Source organism: Elgaria multicarinata, chromosome 3, assembly GCF_023053635.1.
Source record: "Elgaria multicarinata webbii isolate HBS135686 ecotype San Diego chromosome 3, rElgMul1.1.pri, whole genome shotgun sequence".
Classification (NCBI taxonomy): Eukaryota; Metazoa; Chordata; class Lepidosauria; order Squamata; family Anguidae; genus Elgaria; species Elgaria multicarinata.
In genome coordinates, this window is record NC_086173.1 from 48839639 (window position 1) to 48866975 (window position 27337).

A 27337-nucleotide genomic window follows, 5' to 3' on the forward strand; every position below is an offset into this window, starting at 1 on the left:
GCAGCAGGGCCCGAAGGAGCCTCAAGTTTCAGAGAAATTAATTCAAAAATGGTAACGAGCCCATGATTAAAAACAAACATGAGACGCTCGGAAGGACTGAAGTTTCAGGGCATAAGTGCCACTTTGTTAGGTTAAAGTGAGAGGTTGGAACCAGCAAAGAACTCCGTCAACAGCCAATGGACAAACAAGAACAGCCCAAAGGAGAAGAGGAGGCTGACTGCGCTGGGCCAACTCCTCTTGTATAGGTATTCAGCTACAGCTTGAAAGGCCCAGCACCGCTGCTGAGGAGACTGAGGGTGCAAAGTGAGGCATGTTTGGACAGAAAAAGTCCTACAACTCCTGGTATTCCTCGGACAGCCATGCATAGGATTGTGCCTTAAATAGTGTAGCCAGAGAACAGTCCTTTCTTCTAGTTTGGCCTTTAGCCACAGCATGCCAGGGTCGGGATTCTGACCCGCCCTCCCATAGTAGAATGAATACCGGCTACTTTGGTTGATTCTTCATTAATGGAATAGGAGGATAATATTGGAAGATGCCCATCATCTTCGCCTTCAAGTCTAAAATCTTCAGTCCATCTGTGACAGATGCTTTCATTGCTGACAGTTATAACTGCCCAATGCCATGATGAAGTATCATGCAACCTTCTGGGGATTGGCACAGAGGCGTGCCTCAAGCTCATGGCAAATGGAGGAGGAATGACTACAACACGTTTCACCTCCACCATACAGGAGATGAGCGCCCTGCATCAGAGAATCCACCACCACCACCCTGTTTACTAAGGAAACTTCATTTTCCTTGGTTGGTTAGACCAAAAGCCTCAGCTTAACCTCATCCACTGACGCAGACACGACTCATTGACATTTTATTAATTTCCTCTGCTGAAAATGTACAAGAGAGATAGAAAAGAGCCCGCTCGGGCAGAAAAGAGACCCACCCTCATGCAAGGCTCCCATGTGTCTCCCACCATGTGAGAGAAAGAAGCCTCAGAGAAGTTATCTGCACCTAGGCCTCACCACAAAGCATCCACCTTTAGGAGTATAAAGCATTTAAATACAATGGACAATATGCTCAGCTCAGGGTATCTGATGTATACAATACATCAGATACCCTCTGTACAAGAACCACATGGCCAGTGTGGAGGAGGGTGAAGTCCCAGTTGTGGAGTAATGTGCTAAGGGGCTTTAGGGAGCAGCTCCAGACATGGCGAGATTTCTAAAGATTTACACCATATTTTTGTGCTATGGGGACGCAGCCCCATTGATCTCTTGTTTAACTATGGCCTGAAACAGACATGTCTTAGTAGAGGGCAGTGAGGGTTCTGACTGCCGCTGGGGAAGCCTGGGACTCACTCAGCTCCATCCACAGTTACAGCTTGGAAAGGTCTTGAATGCACCAGATGCAAGGCAGTGTAAGCAGCTATGGATTGGCTCTCTTTTTCCTTTTGTGCCCAGCTGGGAAATATAGTAGCCAAGGCGCCTGCAGCCTTTCTCTGAGAAAAAGGGGAAGCCCGGTCCAACTCCAGCAAGTACTGCTATTGGCTGAGTACCCTGGGATCCTATCAGTGCTGCAGGCAATGAGCCATGCCAGAAAGGACAGGTTTGAAGATCAGAAAATTGCCTCTGACAGGCAGAAGTCAGAGGGATGCTCTGAAATGTAGAGATTTCAGAAGAAGTTGAGCAGAGATTATTCCCCACTCCCCAGTTCCAATAAGTTGGAAATTTCCAGAAGGGAAAACCACACAGTGCTGCAAACATTCATTGGAATTAAAACTTGATATGGGCAGGACGACGTTAAAATCTTCCCATGGGAGTGGGCCTGGGTTAACTAGATAGCAGCATTCCGGATCTCCCCCATACACAGCTGGTATACTTGGAAGCCCGGAAAATTGTGACCACAGGCCTTGCTGAGGCTGGCAGCAGTATCCTATCCCCCAGGAAAACCTTGCTGCCCCAGGAGGTGAGGATTCTGCTGCACTCTTTGCCACGTTAGCTCTCAAGGTCTTCCTGGCTGCTCAGGCCTGCTTCCTTCTGCGCTGCTTCCTCTTCTTTTCTCTTCATGGCCTCCAGCACAGCCAGCTCCTTTGCTTCTTTCTTCTGGTTCCGGGCTTCAAACTCCAGCCTGCAATGACAAAGGGAGGTCTGTAATTCCAGGGGTGCCCTCGACTAGCCGGGACAGAAAAAAACAACCCTGCTCCCTTCTGCAGCTCTGCTGGGCACTTCGCTTCTGCTAGTTGCTACTTCAACACAGATTCCTCTGCGCAAGCAAACCACTGGAGATAGCCTTGAGGAGGGCTCACACTCAATTCAATGGCTTTAGGAACAATACATTCCCAGAGGTGCCTGGAAGCTTGTTTGGAGTTAGGGAACTATGATGAGAAAGATCTTTTGGTTTAACTTCAAATACTATCAAGGTCATGTGGGGAAAAGCATGTGCCCTGTCAGTCCAAGAACTTGATTTGCTTGGGCCCTCTCAAATGGACCAGAACTATAGAGAAAACCCACTATAGAGAATCTAGCGTCGCAATGCATCACGTGGTACAAAAGCTCTCCCTTACAAAAGACAGTCCTAAAACATCACCTTCCAGCAGCAACAACAACAAAAGCAAGGTGGGAGACTCACTTGTACCCTTACTAATAGCCATATTTATTCCATTCCAGGTTAACAAATAAGAGAGAAAATGAAGAATTGTAGCTAGCAGTATTTGTCTCCACTTTCTGCACCAATTCAGCGCTCTAAGTAAATTATGCAAATGTCTCAGGCTTGTTCAATTTTTGACTACTTCATTCTGATTGCGATACCTGTTGTTTTCAAAGAATTTAGAATGTGTTGGCACTGTCAAATTGTCAGAGGGCCAAGCAGATGGGGCATTGTAGGCTTTGGATTAATGTAGACTTAAACTACGGAGCACAAGAGCTGTCCAGAGCACAGAATAAGTCCTCCAAGGCCCTTCTTCATCTTGAATTATTCAAATGGTACTGTTGACATATCTTCAGGGTTGTTGCGGTGGTGCTTATTTGTCTAGCAGTAGATCCTTCCTTTTCCCTCCTGTAAATCCCTATTTAGTTGGTAATATGACAGGTATAATGCAGGTGGGCAGGGAGCTGATGGCACTGTACAACCTAAGCCCTATTCTGTCAAATAAAAAGTGAGCCAAAGTCAAGGGCAACCAACCTGTTCTTAATTATTCTTTTCACTATCAGATCTGTGGTGAGGTTGTTGCCGCTGTCCACCAGCCGGAAGGTACCACGTCTCTTGGGTTCCTGTAGTTACAGAGAAGAGAGTGAGCCTGATGAGAAATGTAGGACAAGGGTTCTTTACAGGCATTCCCAAAAGGTTAGCAATGAGCAGGTAAGCAAAAGCCCCAGGGCGCAGAAAGAGTTGGTAAGACAGCTACAGTTAGGGAAGGAAAGGAACTCTACTTTCACACAGCCCCAGCAATCAGAGGTTTTTCACTTGGGTCACACGGAGGACAGCCCAAGCCTCACAAATGATTGAGACAAGCCATGCGCCCTTGTTGTCCAAATGACTGCACAACCTGTTTAAAAACAACTCTCCCCACCACCACCACCACCACCACGAAGGAGAGTGGCTTGTCTGCCATGTGCTATGGTTTGGGTTATAGGAGACATCAAGACTAGTATGAAATCAAGGAAGAGTCTCTTCTGTACCTTATATGGGTCTGAACCATCCTTGTCTGGTACCACCTCAGTCATTCCATGGCACACAAGATCCACCTACAGAGAAATAGGTACCGTTACCCTCACTCTCAGGCTTCCCTACATCAGGGATGGGAAGAAGATAGATCTAGATCTACAGGTAGACCGCCGAGTGTTTCTCAGTATATCAACAACACTTTCTGACTCTCAATTGTTTAGCAAGGGCAACAAAATGACCACTCTTCCCAGAAGTGCTAAATGAAGATGGGTGAGAGTATTTTTGTGTAGAAAAGCTGTGAGTTCTGTTCAGTTCTGGTGCTTAAAATAAATTCCTGGGCTCAGAATTCTTTAATTCCAAGTAGAGACCCTTTGCAGCAGGCTCTGCTTGGTAGATCTTGGGATTCTAGTAAAAACAAAGTAGATCCTGCAAGCCTGAAATCTTCCCACTTCTGCCCTAGATTGCAATACCTCAAGTGCAGATCCATCGCAGATACAGTGTGAAGGGACACAACAGTCTGCCATTCACCCACAAAATATAAGGAATATTTCCATGGTGGAAGCAGAAGGTACTGGCAAACACCCATGACTGTGTCATCTTCTTCACAGGCTTCCTGGCATTGCAGCCCCAACCCCATTATCAATCAGGGATCAATAGTCAGGCTGTGTAAAGATGTCATTTTTTCAGATAGTTGGAGAAAATACTGTAGAGCGCTCATTGTCTGCAGTACATGCATTTGTGTTGCTGCTGTTGTTGTTGTCTAGTCCCAGCATGTTATCTGGTCAAGCCAACTTACATGTGTCTGTAGTACTCCAAGCAGTGCCTGGGAAAAGCTGAAACAACGCTCTCATAACCAATGGTCTGTTTTAGGGTTATGCAAGGCTTGTTTAACCCTCGAAGAGCCCATGCTTGCTGGGTTCACATGACATGACAACCCTGTCTTATAACCTGGCATCCACAGGGCCCACGGTTCATCATAGGTTAAATAACCCACAACAAGCCAGGAAGCTCCTTCCGCATGCCATCTCCCCCCACCTTTTACTTATCAAGCTATTGATACTGGATTAGGGCTAGTGTGTCTCAAGGCAGAAAGGATTCCAGTTGCTCCATTGTAATCAGTGTCTGTACTTCACCTGAGATGCCGTTTCCACTGTTCCTGCACTTCCTGCTCACAGCACCTTCCTAAGCTATCTGCATTCACACACCTAGCAGAAGTCTCAGATAGAGTCAGTGGGGAGTATACTCACCTTAAAATGATCCAGCAGATCAGCAGTGACTGCATAGGGGGCTCCAATCACCACTTCAGAAACATACTAAAGGGAAGGGGAAGAGAGAAGCCAACCATGGTTTTAGATTCTGAATGGACGGTACTAAGAGAAAAATGGCGGGCATTGGGAGTTCCCACTCTGCCAACCTGCCAACAGCAGCTTGTTCCGTGGTAGACAGAGGCATAGCACCAATAAGACTGCTTCTCCAAAGAGGCGGAGATTTGGAACTTTGCATGGGCATTACCAAAAGAAACATCAACCATGAGCTCTAAGGAAAAATCTGCTAACCCTGAGAATTTCAGATTTGGTTAAAACAAAGTTTCTAGGTCTCACAAAACATCTGGAAAGCCCTGGGCAACTTCTACTAAAGGTTTAGAAACCAATGCAGATCTGTGGGGCATCAGTGGATAGGATGCAGGGGAGCTTCATTCACTGCAACTTGCTCTGTACACAAACTCCTGTCTGTTCTGCCTCCCTGACCCATTTATTAGATATCAAGATCTCATGAGCACCACCCATATTTTTATTCCCTTACTGTATTTTTTTTAAAAAAAAACCTTTATTATGAAAGAGAAGGAGAGAAAGGATAGTGTTTGCAAGTTCAGTTTATGCTGGTTTGAAACATTTCTTCCAATACCACAAACTCTCAAAGCCCCTGAACATACCTTACTCAGCACTGAAAGCATCACAGAGGAAGTTACCTTATGGCAGGTCAGACTTCTATTCTATCTAGACTAGCACTTCCTACTGTCAGCAGCTCTCCAGGGTTTCAGGCAGTGACCTATCTCATTTCTTACTACCCGATCCTTTAAAGTCAAGGATACATCATCTGTGGGCCACAGGCTGCGTGCTTCCCTCCAAGCACACACTTTCCCCTGTGGTGCAGCTGAGGAAAAGCCCACTGCCAGCGGCACTGGGAACAACAACCAGATTGGGAGACAGTCACTGGGTGGGGAAGAAGGCTTTCTTCAGCATTAAGTAGCACAGCGGTTTTCATTTCCTATCAGTGATTGGCGGTAAGAACGCTTCAAGATATTTACAGTCTAAATCCCCTGCTCTTTAACAGGGGATTTCAACTTTAAATGCCTTAAATGTGCTCTTAGCTTCAATTGCTGATAGGAGAAAAGACCAGGGTTTTCCCAGTGCTGAAGAAAGCCTCCTCCCCAGTATGTCGACTTCGGAGGGCTTCTTTAAACAAATGATTTATAGCACCCTTGTGACTGGCCACTCATCAATGTCTGTCAGCCATTTTGACAACATCCTGAGCCTCCTGCACATCTCCCACTCCTTCCCCCAGCTATTCTATTAAAAAAAACCCGCAACTCTAGGTATCCCAATTCTCCTGAAATATCTTGGGATTTCCTGCAATGTGCAGCCGAAGTTCCTCTACAAAACACCCACTAGATGGCACTGTCCCATTCAAGTATATGAGCAGGGAAGTTTCAATTAGAGGCCATGGGGTCGACCCTCTCCTCCCGTGTAATTCATCTCACTACAATTGCAGAAGAGAAGCAGGAAGCAAAGTGCTGTTTTCCCTTTAATCTAAAGAAGGCTACATGCATGACATTTAGCTGTCCTTTGCATGCCTGAAAGCTGTTGCACTGGGGCTTACTTCTGAATAGACAATGAGAGAGAGAGAGAAAGAATGAGCGTTTATATGCATTCAAGGCCCCTGGTGCCCCAGCATACCCCAAATGCGGTCCTCAGGGTGAAAAATGTTGTGCAGCCCTGTGTTAAGTGGAAATGCCAGAGATTGAACCTGGGACCTTTGCATGTGCTCATCCACTCAGCTATGGCTCCTCCCCTAATCAATAAACTGTGCTAGGAGCTATTTCATGAAAACTGTCTGTGAGCTCCCCCTAAACAGCTCTCTGGTGAGGGAGGTGCCAAAGCTCAGTGGTAGAGCACCTGCTTTGAATGCAGAAGGTCCCAGCTTCAATCCCTGGCATCTCCAGGTAGGGCAGGAAAAACTCTGGCCTATAACCATGCAGAATCTCTTCAAGTAAATGGTGACAATACTAGGCTAAAAGGCAGCTTCCTATGTTCCTAAAAAGCACAATTTTAAACACACGCACACACAGTCTTGAAGTCCTTCCCTCCCTTTAGATACAACAGCACTAGAAATTTTGAAGAACACCATCATCTCATTTCTTGGGAGGTGCAAAGAATTATTTATAAAACTTTATTCCCACCTGTCTTCTACAAAACTCAAGGTAGCATTCTTAGGGTTTACCAGATGGTCAATCGGATCCAGACCTGCTTTGCTTCAGCATGTTGGGTTTTATCTGCTGTCATCAGACTATGCCCTAGCTAGAAGATGATGATTCTGGCCAAATACTCACCCTGCAGGCCAAGACACTGAGGGTTCGCTCATGCACATTCATGATGGGATAGTTCTTGCCTTTGTATAGATTCACTTCCTGCGATTAAAGCATAGCAATCAGCACAAGTAAGATATTGCATTCCCAACCTCCCCAGCTCAGAGGAGGAGAAATGAGGTAGCCTTCCTGCCAGACACTTATAATACCGATACCCACCTGGTCAAAGTGCAGCCCGGCGATTATGTAAGGTCGCTTTGCCATCTGGTGCACTTTCTCCAGGAAATCCACATGGCCGACATCTGGAGGATTTATACATTAAGGAAGAAAGTATGTGGTATAGAGATACCTTTGCTTCTCACAGATGCTATGTTTCTTTTACTGGTAATCTCAGCAATTGATGTGAGAATCTGACCTCTTTCTGTTTGGGTGCACATTGATATTGCTGGAGCAGTTGAAGTGCCATGGAAGTGCACTCACCACGCAGACTATTACCTGTCTAGGATCAAGCTCAAGGGAAATCACTTGAGCAGTTCACTGCAGCAATCTTGGCACAATACTGTTTGTCTGGTGCTGGTGGCAGCACAATCCCCACCCCCTATATCCTTTTCCATCTCTTTTTAAATTGTTTTCCCTTTTTTTAAAAAGCGACAAATGTTTAAATGAATAAACATTCATGCAGCACTCCCTGAAGAAGATCAAGACGAGCAATGGAGATCGGTGGTTGAATCATGGATAAATATACCTGTCAATGCATTGTGAAAGGTGGGGGGCAGAAAGCTGGGTTTTCTTTCTGGGAGGAAAAAGATACATTATAAGTCCTGTTTAAATTGTATCTATTACACATCCTTTATTGGCCATATTGGCCCTTAACAGCTCCACTCTGACATACTGGGATGCTGTGAAAGGGCGTCATCCCATTAGAAAACATAATACAGGCATAGGGCAGAATTCAACTGCTTGAGGAAGGCTACCAGAATCTGTAGCTCACCCCCAGAGCATGACTATATGCCATTTCTTTCCATCTGACTCTCCTGGACCACTTTAGCTGGCCCAGGAAGAAGTTCTCACCACCCATGGTTTCACAGAGACAGTGGGGAAAAAGGGCTGTGTTGAGAGTTAATTCCACCATATTTCTGACAAATTGCTAAACATCCCAAGATCAAAGTGCACTCTCTACTGTTAGAAAAACTAGCAATACTGCAAGGAACTGTTTGGAAGGTCTGGGGTTAGCATTTCTAACAGCCAGACAGAGAACGACTGAACGTCACTTGTGCCATTTTTTTGTGAACAGAGGAGTGGCTGAAGCCCGGGGTGCTGGGAGCCCCAATACAGGCACACACACACCCCTTGATCCCATCCAACCTAAAAGCGAACAGATCGAGGATACGAAAAAGGTCAAAGGCACCAGCCACGTAGATTATGGTATCTCCTGGTTGTGGCTCCTTGCCAGATGCAAACTGGATGATCTTCTGGGATGTTTGTAAGAACTGGGAAACTCCTGTCCAGGGGCTGTGACCTTTAGGGCACTAGAGAAAGGCATACAATGTCAAGACTTGGGCAGGCTTTACTGGGAAGAGCTGTGAAAGAACCAGTCTGAAATGCAGTTTAGCATATACTCTTAGCACAGGCATGTCACCAAGTCAATAAGGCATTTGTTTGTTTCGTAATATGTACAATGTTCATGAGAAACTAAAGATGACTACTGAGGGTTCAGGTAAAGCTTGGTAATTTGACATTAATAGAAAAAGTTACTACAGCCAATCACACATGGCTGACCAATTTCTAGCTGTCGTCTGCTGACCAAGATTTTAAGTATGATTTAAAGCAAAATTCTTGATTTTTTTGCAATTGGCTAAAAACAAAAATGTTTGGTCTGAGGCACTGATTACTGGTGATGTTGCTCTCCATGCATGTAGTATGATATTGCAGAATTATTGCTCAGCTTTGGCAGGAAATTTTGCAACTTGTTACTTCTCTTCCCTACATCTGGTATTTACCAGCAATTTGGATCCTACCAAAAGAACATAAAACATTTATTTCATAAGCTTTTCGAATTGTGCAAAGGAAAACACTGAGTACCCAGAAAGCAAAAAGCATGCACATATTTCATTTGGCTCATACAAATAGCAGAACTAAACAAGTTTTTTTAATGGGAAAAACCACATGAGTGAGTCTATGAAAGAATGCTTCATTTTTGGTTTCCAGCTATTTCCTTCCCTGATGTTTCCTTTTTCCTTCTTACGAATTTTATAAATCTACCCTAATAGATTTGTGAAATATAATTACAGAAGGATTTTAGGAGAATGATGGGAAAGCAGATGGAATGAATTTCCGCTGTAATGAATTTGCTAGGCACTTCCAGAATAAAATCTTTTGCATCCGCCAGGACTTAGACTCCAGTGTTATAGCAGGTGAATCTTATAGCAAGTGAGGTGTCCAGAGTACAGTCTTGTCCTGTAATCTTGGGTGAGTTTCAGTTGGTACAGCTCGAGGATGTGGACAAGGTGCTTGGACAGGTCCGCGCAACCACCTCTGTACTGGATCCTTGCCCCTCTTGGCTAATAAAAGCTAGTAGGGATGGAATAGCCGGCTGGGCCAAGGAGGTGATTAATGCCTCTCTACGAGAGGGAGTGGTCCCAGACCGTCTGAAAGAGGCGGTAGTGAGACCACTCCTGAAGAAAACTTCCTTGGACCCGGAAAATCTTAGTAACTACAGGCCGGTAGCAAATGTTCCATTCCTGGGCAAGGTCCTTGAGCGGGTGGTGGCGGGCCAGCTCCAGACACTCTTGGATGAGACTGATTATCTGGATCCATTTCAGTCGGGTTTCAGGCCCGGCTTTGGCACGGAAACAGCCTTGGTCGCCCTGTATGATGACCTATGTCGGGAGAAGGACAGGGGGAGTGTGACTTTGTTGATTCTCCTTGATCTCTCAGCGGCTTTCGATACCATCGACCATGGTATCCTTCTGGAACGTCTGGCTGAGTTGGGAGTGGGGGGCACTGCATTGCAGTGGTTCCGCTCCTACTTAGCAGGACGGCTCCAGAAGGTGGTGCTTGGGGGACATTGCTCGGCCCCGTGGACTCTTCAGTATGGAGTTCCGCAGGGATCGGTCTTGTCCCCCATGCTGTTTAACATGTACATGAAACCGTTGGGTGCGGTCATCCGGAGTTTTGGAGTGCGCTGTCATCAGTACGCTGACGACACGCAGCTCTACTGCTCCTTTTCATCCTCATCAGGTGTGGCTGTGGATGTGCTGAACCGGTGCTTGGCTGCGACAATGGACTGGATGAGGGCTAATAAACTGAAGCTCAATCCAGACAAGACTGAGATGCTGCTGGTGGGTGGTTCCTCTGATCGGATGGGGGGTGTTCAACCGGTTCTGGATGGGGTTGCACTCCCCCTGAAGGAGCAGGTTCATAGCTTGGGGGTTCTCCTAGAACCATCTTTGTCACTTGAGGCTCAGGTGGCCTCGGTGGCACGGAGTGCTTTCTACCAACTTCGGTTGGTGGCCCAGCTATGCCCCTATCTGGACAGGGATAACCTAGCTTCAGTTGTCCATACTCTGGTAACTTCCAAATTAGATTACTGCAATGCCCTCTACATGGGGCTGCCTTTGAAGACGGTCCGGAAGCTGCAGCTTGTGCAAAATGCGGCGGCCAGATTGATAGCTGGAACAGGGAGGTTTGAGCATGTAACACCGATTCTGGCCCGCTTGCATTGGCTGCCTATATGTTTCCGAGCCCAATTCAAGGTGCTGGTCTTAACCTATAAAGCCCTACATGGCTTGGGACCACAATACCTGATGGAACGCCTCTCCCGACATGAACCTACCCGTACACTGCGCTCAACATCTAAGGTCCTCCTCCGAGTGCCTACTCCAAGGGAAGCTCGGAGGATGGCAACAAGGGAGAGGGCCTTTTCAGTGGTGGCCCCCCGACTGTGGAATGATCTCCCCGATGAGGCTCGCCTGGCGCCAACATTGTTATCTTTTCGGCGCCAGGTCAAGACTTTTCTCTTCTCCCAGGCATTTTTAACAGCATTTTAACAGCATTTAACAACGTTAAGTTTGTTTTTAATGGACCCCACAATTGTTGTTTTTAAATGGATACTGTTGTTTTTATACTGTTTTTATGTGTGTGTGTGTGTGTGTGTGTGTGTGTGTGTGTGTTTAAATTGTATACTTTTAATGTTTACTATTTTTAAATGTTGTAAACCGCCCAGAGAGCTTCGGCTGTGGGGCGGTATATAAATGTAAATAAATAAATAAATAAATAAACATGGAAGTATTCGCTTAAAATTAAAATTTAACATTTTTAAAAAGAATATTGGATATATTTTTCTTTGTGTTCATAAAATTATATAAATCAAACTAACCAGTTATTCTGATAAGAAATTGATCCTGTTTAGAGATTTTTGAACCAGCAACATAATAAAAATTGTGGTTCTTCCTCTCCTTCGAATTGTTGATTATGAATATAACTTCTATTTGTTTTAATGTAACTTTAATCTATATTTATTACTGATTAATCTATCAAATGCTTAACTCTGAGAAGACAAATGTTATTAAAAGTGAAAGTGAATTGATGTTTCAAGCTCTCCTCCTAATCAGATTCATTCGTCACTTCACTATATGTTAATGAAACATATGTCATTGGATTCTGCATACTTGTTTGCTCTGTTATTCTTTTTTTCTTAATACTTTGTTGTTTAATTTCTGCGTTATCTAGTGAAAAATCCAGAGACTTCATCTCTGAAATAAATGCATATTAAACAATAAGTATAAGCCATCCCCATTTGAAAAATTCTGAATTCATTTTCTCTCTCATACACACACACACATATGCCAGACAATGTTCACAGCAGAATGGAATTTTAGCGCTACCATGTGACAGGACTAGGTACTGCTACTACAGCTAGTTTGGACAACCAATCTCTTGTACGTGCCTTACAACCCTGGTGCCAAAGAGCAACTTCCTTGAAGCCACAGGTAAGCCATGCAAAGTTATGCAGATTTTCAAGGAAAATAATCTCCCACATAAGACTACTGTATAACCAAAGAAGAGGCCAGATATTGAGAGTATTCCGAATGCATCGGGGTGGGCAACACGTGTCCACATGCCCCAAATGGCCCTCCTTGGCTGTTTGTGCAGCCTCATGTATGTTTTCCCACTTTGGCCTTGCCCCCGCCCCAGTGATACTACTCAATACAACTGGGATCGGGCAATCTGTAGTAGGATGGAGGGGAGTGTTTGTGCATACATGCATGATGTGCACGGATGTGTGTATATCCTAGGCTCCACTGTAGCACAACGCCCCATTTCTTGAAACATGCCTGGCCTTGTCACAATTTGACAAACATTTCAGGCCTCTCTAATCAGCCTACGCCTGAAATTGTTCAGTGAGGGCTCTTATAGAGTTTAGTAACTGCGTAACCGAGACATTTGACCCAGACTCTGCACTCCCACTGCTAAAGTCAAATTTGCTCAGGGTATCATTGGGCAGGAAGAAGCCACAAGAAAGAAGCCTGGGATCCAGTCCCAGGCTTCAACTGCAACTGCTGGAGGTGGACTCACTTTCCCAAGGTTATCTGCATGCTTCCGATAATCCATGTCTTCAACCTAAAAGAGAAAGAAAATGTGCTAATGGTGAAGAATCCTCATTGAACCTATCCAATTAAGGCAGGAAACATGGGAACTCTGGATCAGAGAGGGCAAAGTTGCCATCGCTGAAGTTTGCCCAGCATTTTACATCCACATAAAGATAAGACCTCCATTGAAATTAGCACAGCAGTTCAATGGGACAATGTTTGACTTCCATCTTCAGCACACACACACAAGGCACAAAGTGAAACTAAAAGTCAAAGGCTTTTATTTCCCATTGTCAAGTATATTATATGGCCACAATCTAACACTGCTGCACAAAAATAAACATATACCCCTGACCTAAATGACATCCTGCAACCCAACAGGAACACAGAAACATAGGAAGCTGCCTTATTCTGAGTCAGACCATTAGTCTATCTAGCCCAGTATTGTCGACACTGACAGGCAGCCGCTCTCCATGGTTTTAGGCAGGAGTTTTTCCTGTCCTATCTGGAGTTGCCAGGGTCCGAACCTGGGACCTTCTGCATGCAAAGCATCTGCTCTACCACTGAGCTAGGCCCCCTCCCCTGATCATCCTCCTCCCAAATCCCAGTGCAGGCAACTGATGACCTACATGAAAAACACCTCCTCACCAGTTCATCCATGCAGCACACAAGGTCAAAACACTAATAGTAAGACTCTACACATTTCAAGGCCACTTCATCAAACATAGGCTTTTTCCTTTGCTTTTGGCCCCTGCTGTTTGAAGGCTTCTGCCAAACAGCTTTAATTCTGGCACACATCACACAGAGGTATGCAAAGCAACTCCCGACTTGCTCAGGAACAGCTCGGAAAGGTTACTTCAATCTGTCCAGGAAGCAATCTCAGATTAGGAACCATGACTACCCTTTGGTAACCGATGCAGCCAAGAAGCCCCCTGTCCCCTCAAGCTCTCCACAATGACTCACAATGTTGCTGTGGTGGGCCTTGGTCATGAGCAGCATACGGCCAACCAGATCTGTGGTGGACACCCCCTGAGTGCGTTTACACTCCCTGCAATAAGACAAGCTCAGAGTGAGTAATCAGCGCTACAATGTTCATAGTGTCCTCAAATTTGCATCTTCTTACTGCCCTGAGAATATCCTTGAAATACACCATGGTTAAACAAGAGACAAAGGCAGGGGAGTGTGCCCACAGAATGGTTTACAGGAGCCTGATGTAATTCTATGGGTTCAGGCTTGGCCAGTATTTGTACAGGAGACTGCTTGGGAAGCAAAATACACCCATTCTGAACTCTTGATTCACATACAGCTCAGAGGAGAGACAAGCCTGAGTTCTGGGTTCTCATGGAATACGAACCAAACCACGGACATTTGTTTAGCTGCTCCTGCTTGCAGCGGTAGCAATCGGGCAGTGTGCACCAACATGCTGCCTTGTTCCTGATACCACAGAACGTTTTTTTGTTTTTTTTTTTAAAAAGGCCTGGGTTCTTTTCTATGCAAACCAGCACTATGGAGGGAAAGCAAACTACAAATGTAATGAAGGAAAAAACCCTCACTATTCTGACATGGGCATGAATTCTGAGCAGGGCAACCTCAGTTAGAAGTAGTGCTCTACCTGTATCTTCCAGCATTCTTCACTTCCTCATAGGTGTCCTTGCCATCCACAGTAAGTGTGATGTCATCTATGAAGAAAAAGAGCAAACTTTAGCAGCAGCATCAGTGGAAGCCTAAAACCACTGACTGCACTTTAGTGATTGGGAACTGGTGCACAAACAAGCCTGTTCTCTCTACAATGGGGGAAGGCTTTAGTCAGCTACCCTCCCCAGCTCAGAAGAGAAGCACCACTATGGGCCAGGCAGCATCTTGGGAGAGTTCAACCTGTAGAGCAGTTAGGTAACTTGAGTGCGATTCTGCAGACAGTATTGGTTTCCGCTCTGTTTCCATTCCCAAAAGCAAGAGACATCCTATTACCCCTCAATTCTCTATTACTTCTGTGACTTTATTGTACTATGCTGTGGAATTGATCAGGACACAGAACGGACATGACATTTACTAACAGAAATAGCAAAATAATTTCCCCATTTATTTTAACCTGAAAAACACAGTTAAGCCCAACCAGTCTCAGCATCTACAAGTGACTGGTTACAAAGAGCTCAGGTACTCACCTCCGTGTACACAGAAGTCACAGTTGTATTTATCCAGAGTTTCCAGTGTTGTGACATAAGGAGCTCCTGGCACAATCTCATCCACCCACTTGATGGCCTTCACCATTTTGTATCTTTCCTCTTGAGTGAAGACAGGAGGACCTTTATGCTTTGAGATCTCCTCTAACATTAAAAAAAATAAAGATAGCACAGAAGTGGCTAGTTTCAGGCCTGTGAGCATTCCATGCACATGTGGGTTCCCTAAACAAAATTGGTATCTGGAATGCTAAAGAGTTTCTGGTTTGATTAAAAATAGTTTTTAGCCCTCATGGTTATAAAGAAAAGCTTAGAAAATAGGAGCAGCCTAAGGTGACATCTCAAGAGCCAAAGAAAGGCTAGACAAACTGGCAGAGCTATAAATAGCCTAGGGCCAGATGGGTCCTAGCCCCAAGAAGCAAGCCTCTAGACCCATTACAAGGTGACGTGGGCTCTGCCGCTGTCCTCCCAACCCTCCTGACATGGCCACTGGGCTCATTCACAGTGAAACAAGGAGAGCAAAGTCAACAGTTAGCATCTCAGCTGCTAGAATGCTGTGGTGCAGTTGCTTTTGAAGTTTGGGAGGGTAGTGGCGACAGCGAGAAAAATCTCAGGGCCAGGGAGAGAATGAGTAAAAATTGGGGCAGGGCAAGGCTCTCGTCAGCTGTCAGAGTGCACGTGGTGAAATGACACAGCCTAAGAAGGAGGTAAGAGGAGGACAGGCAAATGCTGGCACTGTCAATACCTCTCTCATTAGATGAACTAAACTTAAGTATTTGATGTTGGCAGCTTGACTTTGTAATGTGGCTGCCTCCATTTTGAGGTCTACCTGCACTATGGTTTGTTGTGTGGTTTGGTAAAACAATTTAGAACATCTATTATCTTATGCAAGTTCTGACAGAGAGTACTGTAAGTGGCCTGTCTTCCTTTGTTCCACTAGATGTATCAGATTATCGCCTGAGTAAAGTTGATTAACACAATACTTTCTGGTGAAATTATACCAACAACTGCAAACTTCAAAGAAGTCTCCAACCGGACAGCTCTTAAAACAAGCAGGTACAGTTATAAGGGGCAGCCGGTGATTAAAACAGTGAATGTTGGGAATATTTTTCTCTGACACATGTCTTTGCACTCCACCAGATGTGAGAAGAACTATACCCCCAGAGAAAACTTTGCCCAACTGCTAAGCTTGTGCAAGGCCAAAAGATGTTTAACAGGTTTATCCTCCTTAACAAACCTGACTACAACTGTTTGATTTTCTATGCCAACAGAGTGAAGTTTTATCACCTTTTAGACAACAAAAATCTACCTCACTGTTTCTATACACTAATTTAATTCATTCAGTTGTCATGCATCCCATCTTAGATATTACCATATTCTGTATGATTGGGGAAGTGTAGTGATAGGGTATCTCGAACTATAACTTTCAATTTTGTTCTATTGTATAAAGGAAAAGGGCAATCAACTACTCTTCGCCATCACCACCAGCTTCTTGAAGGTGAGTCAGGGGGCTATGATCAGCATAGCGACATAAAGGCAGTTCATGTATTAGTAGGAACTTTACGTATTCCACTGTCTGGGTGATTTGTTTGTTCTTCTGAACCTGCTAAGTAACTGATAGGGAGTGACTTTCTTTACCTAATCCAGGCACTGTCTAGCAATGAGAATGAGTTGGTGCTGTTGTAATAAAAGTCTACAACACCTATATATAAAAAAAGCCTTCTCCAGGCAATGTGAAACAACAGGAATGCTTTTTGTAAGTCACATTACCTGGGAGCCTTTCCCAGGCAGAGTGTTTTTGAGGGGGAAGGCAGGCAAAATATGTCATAGGACATGATATGTGGGAAGCAAAGGGAAGGGAGAGTACACAGTTGGAGTGTTTCCAAGTTTAGAGCAGCCACAGAGTGCACTGTGAATCTTCTTCAACTTTCCTGCTCCGCAGCACATTCCAAGGCCCAGAGGGGTGGGGGTGGTGGATGGTCACTCATTCCACAGAGCAAGCGTGTAGGAAAGAGATTCCAAAGTACACTGAGGACCTAGGTAGCACACAGCCCACACAACCGCATCTACCCAGCTATCCAAAATCCTAAACTGGAGCTAGAGAGCAATGTTTTGATATTAAGTAATACATTGGGCACTCCTGGTTGGGATACTCAGTTTCCTGTCACAAGGTTTTCTGCCACCCTTGCAGAATATATATAGAGGAGGAAGACAGAGAACCATCTTTCTCTATTAATAGTCCCAATAACTAGAAGATTGCTCTAGTAAGCAGAAAAGGATATTCCATGCATTGCTCACGCAAATCCTCACACTACATCAATGTGTGCATGAGAAGAGAAGCAGAGATTGAGTGCTATATAACACAGGGAATGAATAGGGAACTCTCTTTATACCAGTCTACAATTACTGTACTACCATTTTCCAGGCACTACATAACAAGGGTAATGAGTAAGGAACTGTCTTCATACAAGTCTGTATTTAATGAATATCTTGTCCAAGAGCTGGGTAACATGGGGAATGAGTTGTGCACTGTACATTCATGGTAGAAGGCTGTGGGACGTGTCAGATTCAGCACTGTACATTTACCACCCAAGACTCTGCCCACATTTGGTGTCCAGGAGTGCACATGTACAATTTCCACACACTTTTTCTCCAAATACATTCTGCCCAGCAACATTTCTTGCCCTCTCAGAGAATTTTTCTGGATATACTCCTGCTTCAGTGCATCCTTATCTGTGCCCCTTGCTCCACATAAAGAGGCAATATGTTAGAGACAATCAGATGCTAGAGACAATCAGATGCTAGAGACAATCAACACTATCACCCTAGCTTGCTTGCAGGAATCCTAGTGGCACTGGGCTGGTCTCTGCTGGAGACAGAGTCTGGATAATACAGTGCTTTCCTCTTATCATGCAAGACATACTTAATTTTTACAGCCCAAATACTGCCAGTCTCAATACCTTTTCTAGTTATTCCAGAAGAAAATTCATGTTTTTAGAGTCAACTTTGGAAGGAGAATAAACTATGCTGAGGTGTTGTTGTTTTTTAACTGACCCCAGAATAGTTGTTTTAAATGGATATTGTTGTTTTTATGCTTTTGATGATTTTAAATTTTTGTATAATTGTTTTTAATGTTCACTGTTTTTAACCTTTGTAAACTGCCCAGAGAGCTTCGGCTATGGGGCAGTATATAAATGGAATAAATAAATAAAATAAACTATACAAGGTAAGTAACTAGAGGCGTGTTTATTTAATTCACAGTTCATTCAGACAGTAGAAGATGAGCTTTCTTTGTTCAGAACAAATGTAGTCTTGACACGGAGTGTGGATATTTAAGCCACATAATAAACACAGGACCTATTATAGGTAGCACAACCGGGGTTACCATTAATGTTTTGACAAATAACTCCCAGAAAGTCCACCTTCACCAGGGACTTCTTCCAAGCATGCAGAATCCTCCAAATATGTGTTTGAATTTTACTGGGTGGGGTGTGCGGGGTTAATCCCAAACACATTGATTTAAAAAGCACTTCCTGGCTCAAGACCTTTTCTCCCTCTAACCAGATTACCTAAATTGTGTCTTTTAGAGCAAATGAGAGCCAATTAATCAAATACATCTTCTTGGTTTCAGAAACTGATTCATCAAATTGACTATTTTGGTTTTTCTTCTCAATACTTTACTACTCTGAGTTTAGCTCACAGCAAAGAGGTCTTTAAGGAGAGTGTCTTTAGTGTTTCTATTCAAATGGATCTCTGTGCAGTTTCAAGTAATAATATAGCATCTTGGTTTGCAGAGACTAAGCTTAAATTTGAATGTGAACACTACCTGACTCTAATTTCTAATCTTCATCTTGGATTAGCCCTTGCACAATTAAAGATGCAACAAATGAAAACAGCAATTCTAGAAGGGTGTTTTAATAAAATGCCGTATATCTCGAGACTCTGCCCTTGCCGTACTGGCAAAGTGGAGGCTCTCTGCCTCATTATTTGTTCTACTGCCCGATCCATTCCCAAACTTGTTCTGAATATTTAGATTGTTTTTTTGAGGAAAAAGTCCAGCTGGTCTGATTCAGAAAGAATATACTTTTTGTTTACATGCAATAGCAACACTGTCCTATTGGCTTTGGCCAATTTCACACTTACAGCCCAAATGTATAGAGCAAAATTTCTGACCTTGCAGAATGTATGATTTGTTTTAGCATTGTTTTTACTATGCTTGTTGTAACCACTGGTTGAAACAATAAAGATTTATCTATCTATCTTCCTTCTAATTGTGTAGTTTGGTTCAGGAGGTAGAGGAAGAGCTTGCACTACAGAGGACCTGGAATGAATTATGCAAGACTCCAAACTAAGGAACTCTGAGGGAGAAGATGGCTGTTCTAGTCACTGGACTTGTTCGCACAATATGATAGCCTGCTGTGGGTTATTACCTCTGGCTTGGCCTGGCACAGCCATAACACACATCTTTAAACCTCATATAAGCCAAGGCCGTAAAACAGCCCTGAATCTGTGGACTGTGGAATCATGTAGGTGGTAGGGGAGAATCTAGACCTGCCGCTACTTATGCAGAAGCAATTCTGAGGGAAGTATGTTTCCTTTCCAGGGGAGCTTCTGAAAAAGACAAAGGAGAAAATAGAGCAGTTTCCTTACCATCTGTGTGGACTCCCACAATCAGATAATCTCCCATTGCACGAGCTTGTCGCAGCTGGTTGGAGTGCCCATAATGCACCATGTCATAGCTACAAAAACAAAACAAAACAAAAAAAGAGAAAAGAGACTTGTGTGAAGGGCTTGGCCTGGTACTAATTGTTATCACAAGACTCTCATGCTGTAGCATGCAGAGAACACCAATCATAGTATCATTTAAGCAAAGGCATCCACCCAGCTACACCATGGATACTGGTTGTTGACAAAGGCAGGATTCTCACAAGCAGCAAAACATGGTTTTATTCCTAGTTAAGAATTACTGTTCTTCTGCTGAACATGGATTTCATTGCCCCTCTCCATCTCAAGTTTTGTCTGCTATGGCATCACCTACACTGAAATAGGGACACCTTCTGCTGTCTAAAAAGTGGAAAACCACAAATTCCATAGATATACATGGATATTTTATTCTGAAGGTATTCACAAGCAGAAATTCCCACTCTGACTCTGTTCAGGCAACATGCTAAGCCATGGTGGTTAAGCATTTTGAGCTAAACATTATGACTTAGCATGTCATGTGAACCATTCCTAACTATGGGGGCTACATAACCGTGGTTTAAACACACTCACTAACCATTTGCTGCAAAAGGGTTAGTGACCTAACCATGGTGTAGTGTGTTGTCTGAAGAGGCCCTGTGTTTTGATCTTGGGGAAAAATGTCTTCAGAGGGTAACTAAAATGATATTCAACGTTGTAGCAGTTGTAGAAATCCCCATTCCCTCTGCTGGACAGAAGACTGGCAATAAAGTGAACAGGAGTGCCTGCATTACCTTACCCAACAGGAAGTAATTGGGGATCCCTAATTGTTTGCAGAAGTACAAAATATTTTAGGGGGGAACCTTAATGGGGAGGGGGAACACTCCAAAAATAGTCCAGTGAAGAGTAAGTATGCTCAGTAGCCACAGAACAAAATGATAAATTGTAACATGACCTACATTTCATATACAGAATATTTATTGTGTTGTTTTAAATTTATAGCCTGAAGAAGAGCTTTTCAAACTCAAAACACTCAAAACACATTGGAACTGTATTCAGAATAAACATTCATGCACCTTTTTGGCATTTCGCTGAAGGGGGATGGGGTACAGAGAAGGGGGAAACATTATTAAAATAAATGTAACTCTCAAGGATGATTTTTTTTAAAAAAAAAAGATAGGTTATTTTGCTAGAATGGAAACGTTTTCATTTCAAAGAGGGAGAGATGCCCATGCTTAAAAACACAGGTGTAATGAGAGCAAAAGTTATGTCAACAACGGTTACAAATTAACAAAAAAGAGGAGAACATTAATTCTTTGGGTTCAATCTGTCTTTGGCCTAGAAGGGCTTAGCAACTGCATGAGACTCAAGGCAAGCAGTTATGAAAGGGGTGCTCGGTTATTTTATTGCGAACTAGAATGGGTTTTGGTGCCAACATTCCCAGAACTTATCTTCCAGAAGTCACATGACCACAACACCTGGAGCAGTTCCAGGTGCCATTTGCCCCTTCCCTATAAGCCACACTGGAGTCAGGGGGGGTGTTGATACAAGAGTCAAGGCCGCACACAAGATGCTGGACCTATTGTGCCTCACAGCTATTAAAAAATGTGCCCCTTTTGGCCCCTTGAATTATTCTTGGACTTGGTCGTTGCAGAGAGAAGAGATCTTCTTTTAAGGCACTGGGCCTCCCTTCAATGAGGAGATGCTGTACCTTCACTCATATCTTGGAATGCTGAGATAGAAGATAACATCTATTGCTAATAAAGCAATTAAGAGAGACTGAATGAGCTGTTCTTGCCTCTTTCACACCAAGCCATGTGGTATACACCCCTCCCTCTGCCAGGCTTACACATTAAATTTTGGTCCTACTTCACATTAACCAAACTGCTACCAACGAACTGTGAGCAAGAAGGCAAGAAAATTTGCACTGAATATGACTGCATATATTAATATTTCTGAATGTTGCAGTAAGCACAAGCACATATTCTTAAACTATTTGTTAATTAACCTCTTTACAACCTCCACTGGCTTCATCTCTACTGCATCAAACATGACAAGGTTCCTGTACTCTCAAAACAAACTAACAAAACCCCACCCACCCCTGCAAAAGCTCTTGTTCTACCCTCCCTCTCCAACTCCAGCCCAATGCAGGGGTGGTGACCATCAGTCCTCAGCCTAATTTCACGCAGCCCTTGGCCTAATTTTAAAAGCCCTCTGCACGTTATCAGTTCAGATTTCTGGAAAGAGCAACCCACTCCTCTTCCTGCAGCTGACTGGATGGGGAAAGAGAAGGGGGTGTCAAAAAGAGGAAAGGTGGCCCTCCCCACTTCTGGCTCCATTCACCACAGGCAATAGATTAACCTCAAGGGAATATAGCCATCTACAGAAAAAAAGTTTTCCACATCTGGCCCAATGTACCTTCTGACCTTTGCATCCTTACTTCGAAAGTGTGCTACTTAGTTCCACCATCTCAACTTTTCCCCAACTCCTGTTTTTACCCCCTACTTTCTGGCTCTCACCCTCTGCACTCTACTGAAAGTATGCCCATCAAAATAATTGATGATCTCCTCACTGCTAACCCTTAGGTCTGTCTTCAACTTTCTTGACACCTCTGGGAAATTTAATGCAGTTGGTTACTTTCTCATGCTTGATTCCCTTTAGCCCTTAAATCTCCGTGACTGTCCTCAACTGGCTTTCTTCTTAGTGAAAACTTCTCCTCTGGTTACCCTCTCCCCATTGAGATCCCTCAGGGATTTGTTCTGGGGCCTCTGCTGTTCTCTCTCTTTATACACTCCCTGGGAGACCTCATCAAATCTCATGAATTCAATACCTCTATACACTGATGACACCCAGCTACAAGGTGGTCATCTCCCACCTTGATTACTGCAACCGTCTCCTCTGTGGTCTTCTATTGCTTCATCCCCTCATTTCAATCCAGAACTCAGCTGTCAAAAACATTCACCTCTCTTCCTGCCCTGGCCATCATTCCACTACTTAAATTCCTACAATAACTTTCTGTCCATTCCTGAACTCAGCACAAGCTTCTCATCCTTACCCTCAAAGCCCTCCATGACCTTGGTTCTCTATCCACTCTCATATCCCTGCCTGTAATCTCAATTTCCCCAACTGTCTGGAGGTCTCCTTCTTTCTCAAACATTTCTACTCGTTCTCCCTTGCTGCTTGTTATGCCAGGAACTGCCTCCCCAAACAATTTTACATGATACAACCTTACTTTCTTCATCTCTCCTCAAAACCTACCTTCTCTGTAAAGCCTTCAGCACTATCCATTAGTCTTTATACCCTAATGCAACCAAATCCAAATACATCTAATTGAATTAAATGCATATTCTTCCCGTTTACCTACACCTCCGTTTCGCTCCTTTTTCTCTGCTGACTTCCCTGCGTCAAAATTTAGAGTCTCTCAAGAGGGACAATACTCTTGTACTTTGTAAAACACCACAGTTTTAGTAGAAGTTGTTGAGTAACATTAGGCAAACTCAACTACCAGATGAATGCTAGAGGGCATAGTATTCAAGATAGAAAAGAAATATCGTGATTCAGCAGTTAGAGCATTGACTTGGATGAGGGAAACTAGCAAACTCAGATCTTTTGATGTTTCTTTTTTTGTTAAAAGCAGCTGGGAGAGAAGTTCAATATGAGGTTATGGTGTGAGAGGAGGGGGTTAACACTTTCCCCATGCCTTTCCCTCATCAAATTGCCCCCAAATGGGGGGGGGAATCAGATATGTGTTGTTTTTCCCCCTTCTCCAGTGCTAATAGCAGATGTGGGTGGGGAGGGTTTAAGTCTGGAAAATGGCATAGGGTGTGTGTGCTCTAAACCACCACCCCATTGTCACAGCTCAAATCCAATTCAAGGGTTTCAGTGGCTGTTTTTCAGTAACGACAACACTGAAATGTCTGATCATGGATCTCCCAAGAGAGTCAACATTGCAGTGACTACTGTGTAATTGTTCCTGAATCTTTTCCTCACCCCAAAATGTCAAGGAGATCTAAAGTCTCCTGATGATGCCACTAGGAAACTCTATTATGGATGATGGCTCACCCTCACCCACCCCATGCAACCATCATTTCCAGCCATACCAGCAGTGATAAAGCTGCAAAAACACAATTGCAATATAGTACTTTTTTAAAAGTTTGTGCTAATACACCTTTAAAAAAATGAGAAGAGAAATGGTGATTGGGGACCTGACACCAGCAATGGAGATAGTGATACGACTGGTTTAAAAAAATTGAACTCGTGAGGGGAATGACCAGGTGATTGAAAATGGAAACTGGGAGTAGCAGCAACAGGCTACCCCAAGCAGCCACATCACCACACACATCCCTGGACATTCTTCCACAAAGGGTATGACCATTGTATTAATATGGTTTACACCTGCAAAGATTGTAGTGCAATCCTGTCTGAAGCCAACGGATAACCACAAATGAGCATTAGGGGGGGAAATGGACTAGCAGAGAAGAGAGACCACAAACAGAAAGGTTTATAAACAATGTCATCTGGATTCTCTGCAGGAACTGTTTGACATCAATTCCGGAGAAAACAACTAGGATGGAAGCAACCCTGGGTTCAATTCCCCACTCAGCCACAAAATTTGCTAGGTGACCTCATGCCAGCCAGTCACCATAGCTCACCCTAATTTACCTCACACAGCAGTTGAGGGAGGAAAAGTGGGCTAACCCCCTGTGTGGTACCCCAAGCTCATTGGAGGAAGAGCAGAGTACAAATCTGATAAGCAACTACAGAGATTAACAAATAGCTCTTACTTTTAAATTGTCGCTATTGCTTACATCCAAACAGAAGCAAATGATAATATAAAAGTCAAGCGGGGGGGGGGGGGGGAACAGGAAGGAAAGAGAGTCACAAAATTGCTCTAGAGCCCGCCTGCAGCACCTGCCTTGGAAGCAACTGTAATACAAGAGATATGGAGCCCAACAGCTCATGCTCTTGACTTCTCATGTTATTTGGAGAAAAACATGGAGAATATGCCATTTGTGCCAAGATCTTAAATGCCAGAACAGTGCACTTTCATAACAGTTCCTGCAGATGTATTTTTGTGCCAGTTACAGCCTCTCTGCCCATTTGCAATCACGGCCCAAGCAAATATCATTACGCCCCAGGCAAATATAATTCAGGTCCACCAAACCCAACCCAGGATAATAAAGGGCAATCTAGGTCAAAGGGTATAGCTATGAACAAAGATGATTTTGCAGCCAAACATACACACCTCAGGACAAAGGGAATCTAGGACAGAGAGGGGGGAAACATGTCTCAAAGGGAATATATTCATGTTTATAACCCTATCTAAGCTCCAAAGTCTATTGTGGAGACTAGAACACTCAGTCCCTTCAGTTGGGTAGTTTGTTTATTAGGATATAAACTTGCCTGCTTCAAGGGTCAAGCCAGTTAGAAGGAAATCAGATACTCACAGGAACAGATTATCCCATTGCTGCCCACCTACCACTAGAACCGCTGCCAACAGCTTGGCTTTCGGATTGGTCCAGCTCTCAAGTTGGTTCAGCCCCCAAAACTCAGCTGATGCAAACTGCTCGCCTGATCTCTATCACCCGCACAACACACACTTGGTCCCATTAATAAATCCTGTGCTAGTGGGAGGTACTATAGAGACAGAAATCCTCTATCACCCAAATGCAGACATGCCAAAAAGAGTCCACTAAAGAAAATGAAAAGAGCACAGGTGGAGCCTGGCCCCGTTAAGATTAGCAGCTCCAGTACAGCATGAGCAGGCAGGAGATCCTTCCCTTCAGTAGCCCAGCAGCGCATGGAACACATGTTCCCATTAGCAGGCTTGGAACACGACTAGAGGGCCGTTTAATGGGAAATACACCTCATTAGGTTCAAAGAGCGGACTCCTCAGCAAATGCACTGGATTGCAGCCTTGTCCTTGACATCCACCTGCTCCTCCTTTGGAATGCGAGATTCTCTAGGCCAGGGGTAGATAACCTGCGGCCCTCCCGATCTTTCTGGACTACATTCCCCATCATCTTTGGCCGCGGGTGCCGACTTTGACAGCGATACCATACACAGACTGCACAAATGAGCCCGCGCCTCAGTGCCTAGGGTGGGATCTGCTCCCCACCAAAACGCCACACGGGTGACCCAAGCCCGGACGCAGGAGCAGCAGAGCTGCCGAGAAGCCCGGCAGGCGGCGGCAGGCGTTGCCATAGGGACACGAGGCGCGCGTTTCGGCTCCCCGGCTTGGCGAGGGGACGCCAAGGCAGCGGTTGCCATAGAAATACGGGGGGAAGCCCTCCCCGCTGCCGACTCCTTGGCGGCGAGGTTTACCGGCAGGATACTCACCACCCATCGCACCAGACGCGCACGGGCCGGGCGGCGTTGCTGGTCGGGGCGGCGGCTTCGGCGGCTCCGTTGCGCAGCATCTCTCGCGAGCGAGTGCCGGACTCTCAGCTGGGGCGGCTAGCCTGACCCTGGGCGCTGTCACCGGCCGGCCCCAGACCCGCCACGTGATCAGGGAGGAGCCGAAGCTCCCGAGAGTACGGCCATCTTCGTCTGCCGTCACGTGACAATGGACGCAGCCTCCCTTAGGGGGCTCACGCCACGCCCCCTTCGAGATCCGCTTTGAGGGAAGGGCGGCGGCGTGTTCCGTTCTCTCTCCAGGCCCGGCCCAGCCCGGCCCGGCCCCGGAGCGAGGGATGCTGACGTCCTCCCACCTTCCTTGAGATACATACCTGGGCTCTGTAGCACTGGAATTGCCCACCTTGGCTGTCCGGTCGCATTCCCCTCCCCACCACCCTGCACTGCTGCGCATGCCTTTTTTGACTTGCTGGATTAGCACAGCATTTCGTTTCCAAGAGCAACCAGTCAAATGCTTCTAGCCCAGTGATGAGACTTCCCCCTCCTGCATAAAAGACACATGCTAAAAAATTCAAAAAGCATCTTGCACAGGCACACATGTTCAACAGCAGAACCTTCTACTGATATGCTATTTACAGCACCAATTTAGGAACAAGACCCATGTTTGGACCCTGTATGCCTACAGAAATAAGGTGGACATCAGCATTGCTGACTATGATAGGGTGACCATATTTTGGAAACCAAAAAGGACAACATAGTCTACCCCCAAAGGGGTGTGTCCAGCACCAAGCCCACCCGAACATAGCCTTGGTCACATGTCTGATTTTACAGCACACATTTAAGACAAATCTGTTCTACATAACATCTTAATGTTAAAATCACTGAAATAAAGGAACAAGTGAGAGATTCAATGTATCTGAAATTAACTTCACTCACTCCTACTTTTGTAGGTTTTGCTGTACTTTGAAGCTTTTGCTATACTCTGTGTGTTACATTCTCCCCTTCCCTCAAATATCTTTTCTGACTGTATCTTCACCCATTGCAAGCTGCTGCTGTTGTTAACAGGGTTTGCTACTGGCCGGCCAGATGGCTGGCTTTTTTTAATTTCAATTTTTTAATAAAGCTTGTGTATAATTGTCACAGGTTTCTCTACTCTAACATTAGGGTGGGTGTTGTGGCAGTGAACACTACTTTGCCCATTCACACGTCTCACTTATATACATTAGCTTCTCAAAGCTTGTGTGTTGGCACCACTTCGCACATCCAGACTTTGAACTCCTGTCTACTTCCTGCAC

General features: G+C 44.7%; 1 protein-coding gene across 2 annotated transcripts; it reads right to left on the reverse strand.

Annotated features, from left to right (window-relative positions):
* Positions 1-849: 849 nt before the first annotated feature.
* Positions 850-26216, reverse strand: PCYT2 (phosphate cytidylyltransferase 2, ethanolamine). 2 transcript variants are annotated; one of them, XM_063120171.1, is made up of 13 exons: positions 26028-26216; positions 19659-19747; positions 14994-15155; positions 14444-14510; positions 13795-13879; positions 12818-12862; positions 8631-8769; positions 7460-7542; positions 7265-7342; positions 4902-4967; positions 3669-3734; positions 3172-3260; positions 850-2118 (listed from the first exon to the last, which is right to left on the reverse strand). In XM_063120171.1, exons 1-13 carry the CDS (start codon positions 26105-26107, stop codon positions 1986-1988), a joined length of 1182 nt encoding a protein of 393 aa, XP_062976241.1. In that variant the 5' UTR covers positions 26108-26216; the 3' UTR covers positions 850-1985. The 2 variants fall into 2 exon arrangements, with proteins under 2 accessions (XP_062976241.1, XP_062976242.1); XM_063120172.1 differs by lacking the exon at positions 19659-19747 and adding an exon at positions 19439-19619 and having other exon boundaries at positions 26028-26101.
* Between the last annotated feature and the right edge of the window lie 1121 nt (positions 26217-27337).

Excerpts from the sequence above, each read along its gene's own strand:
- PCYT2 (XM_063120171.1), bottom strand. The coding sequence starts at position 26,107 with ATGCTGCGCAACGGAGCCGCCGAAGCCGCCGCCCCGACCAGCAACGCC. Across the intron at positions 7,543-8,630 it reads TGGTGCCTTTGACCTTTTTC|ATGTCGGCCATGTGGATTTC; the intron begins GTATCCTCGATC and ends TAAATCCTCCAG. Across the intron at positions 2,119-3,171 it reads AAAAGAATAATTAAGAACAG|GCTGGAGTTTGAAGCCCGGA; the intron begins GTTGGTTGCCCT and ends TTGTCATTGCAG.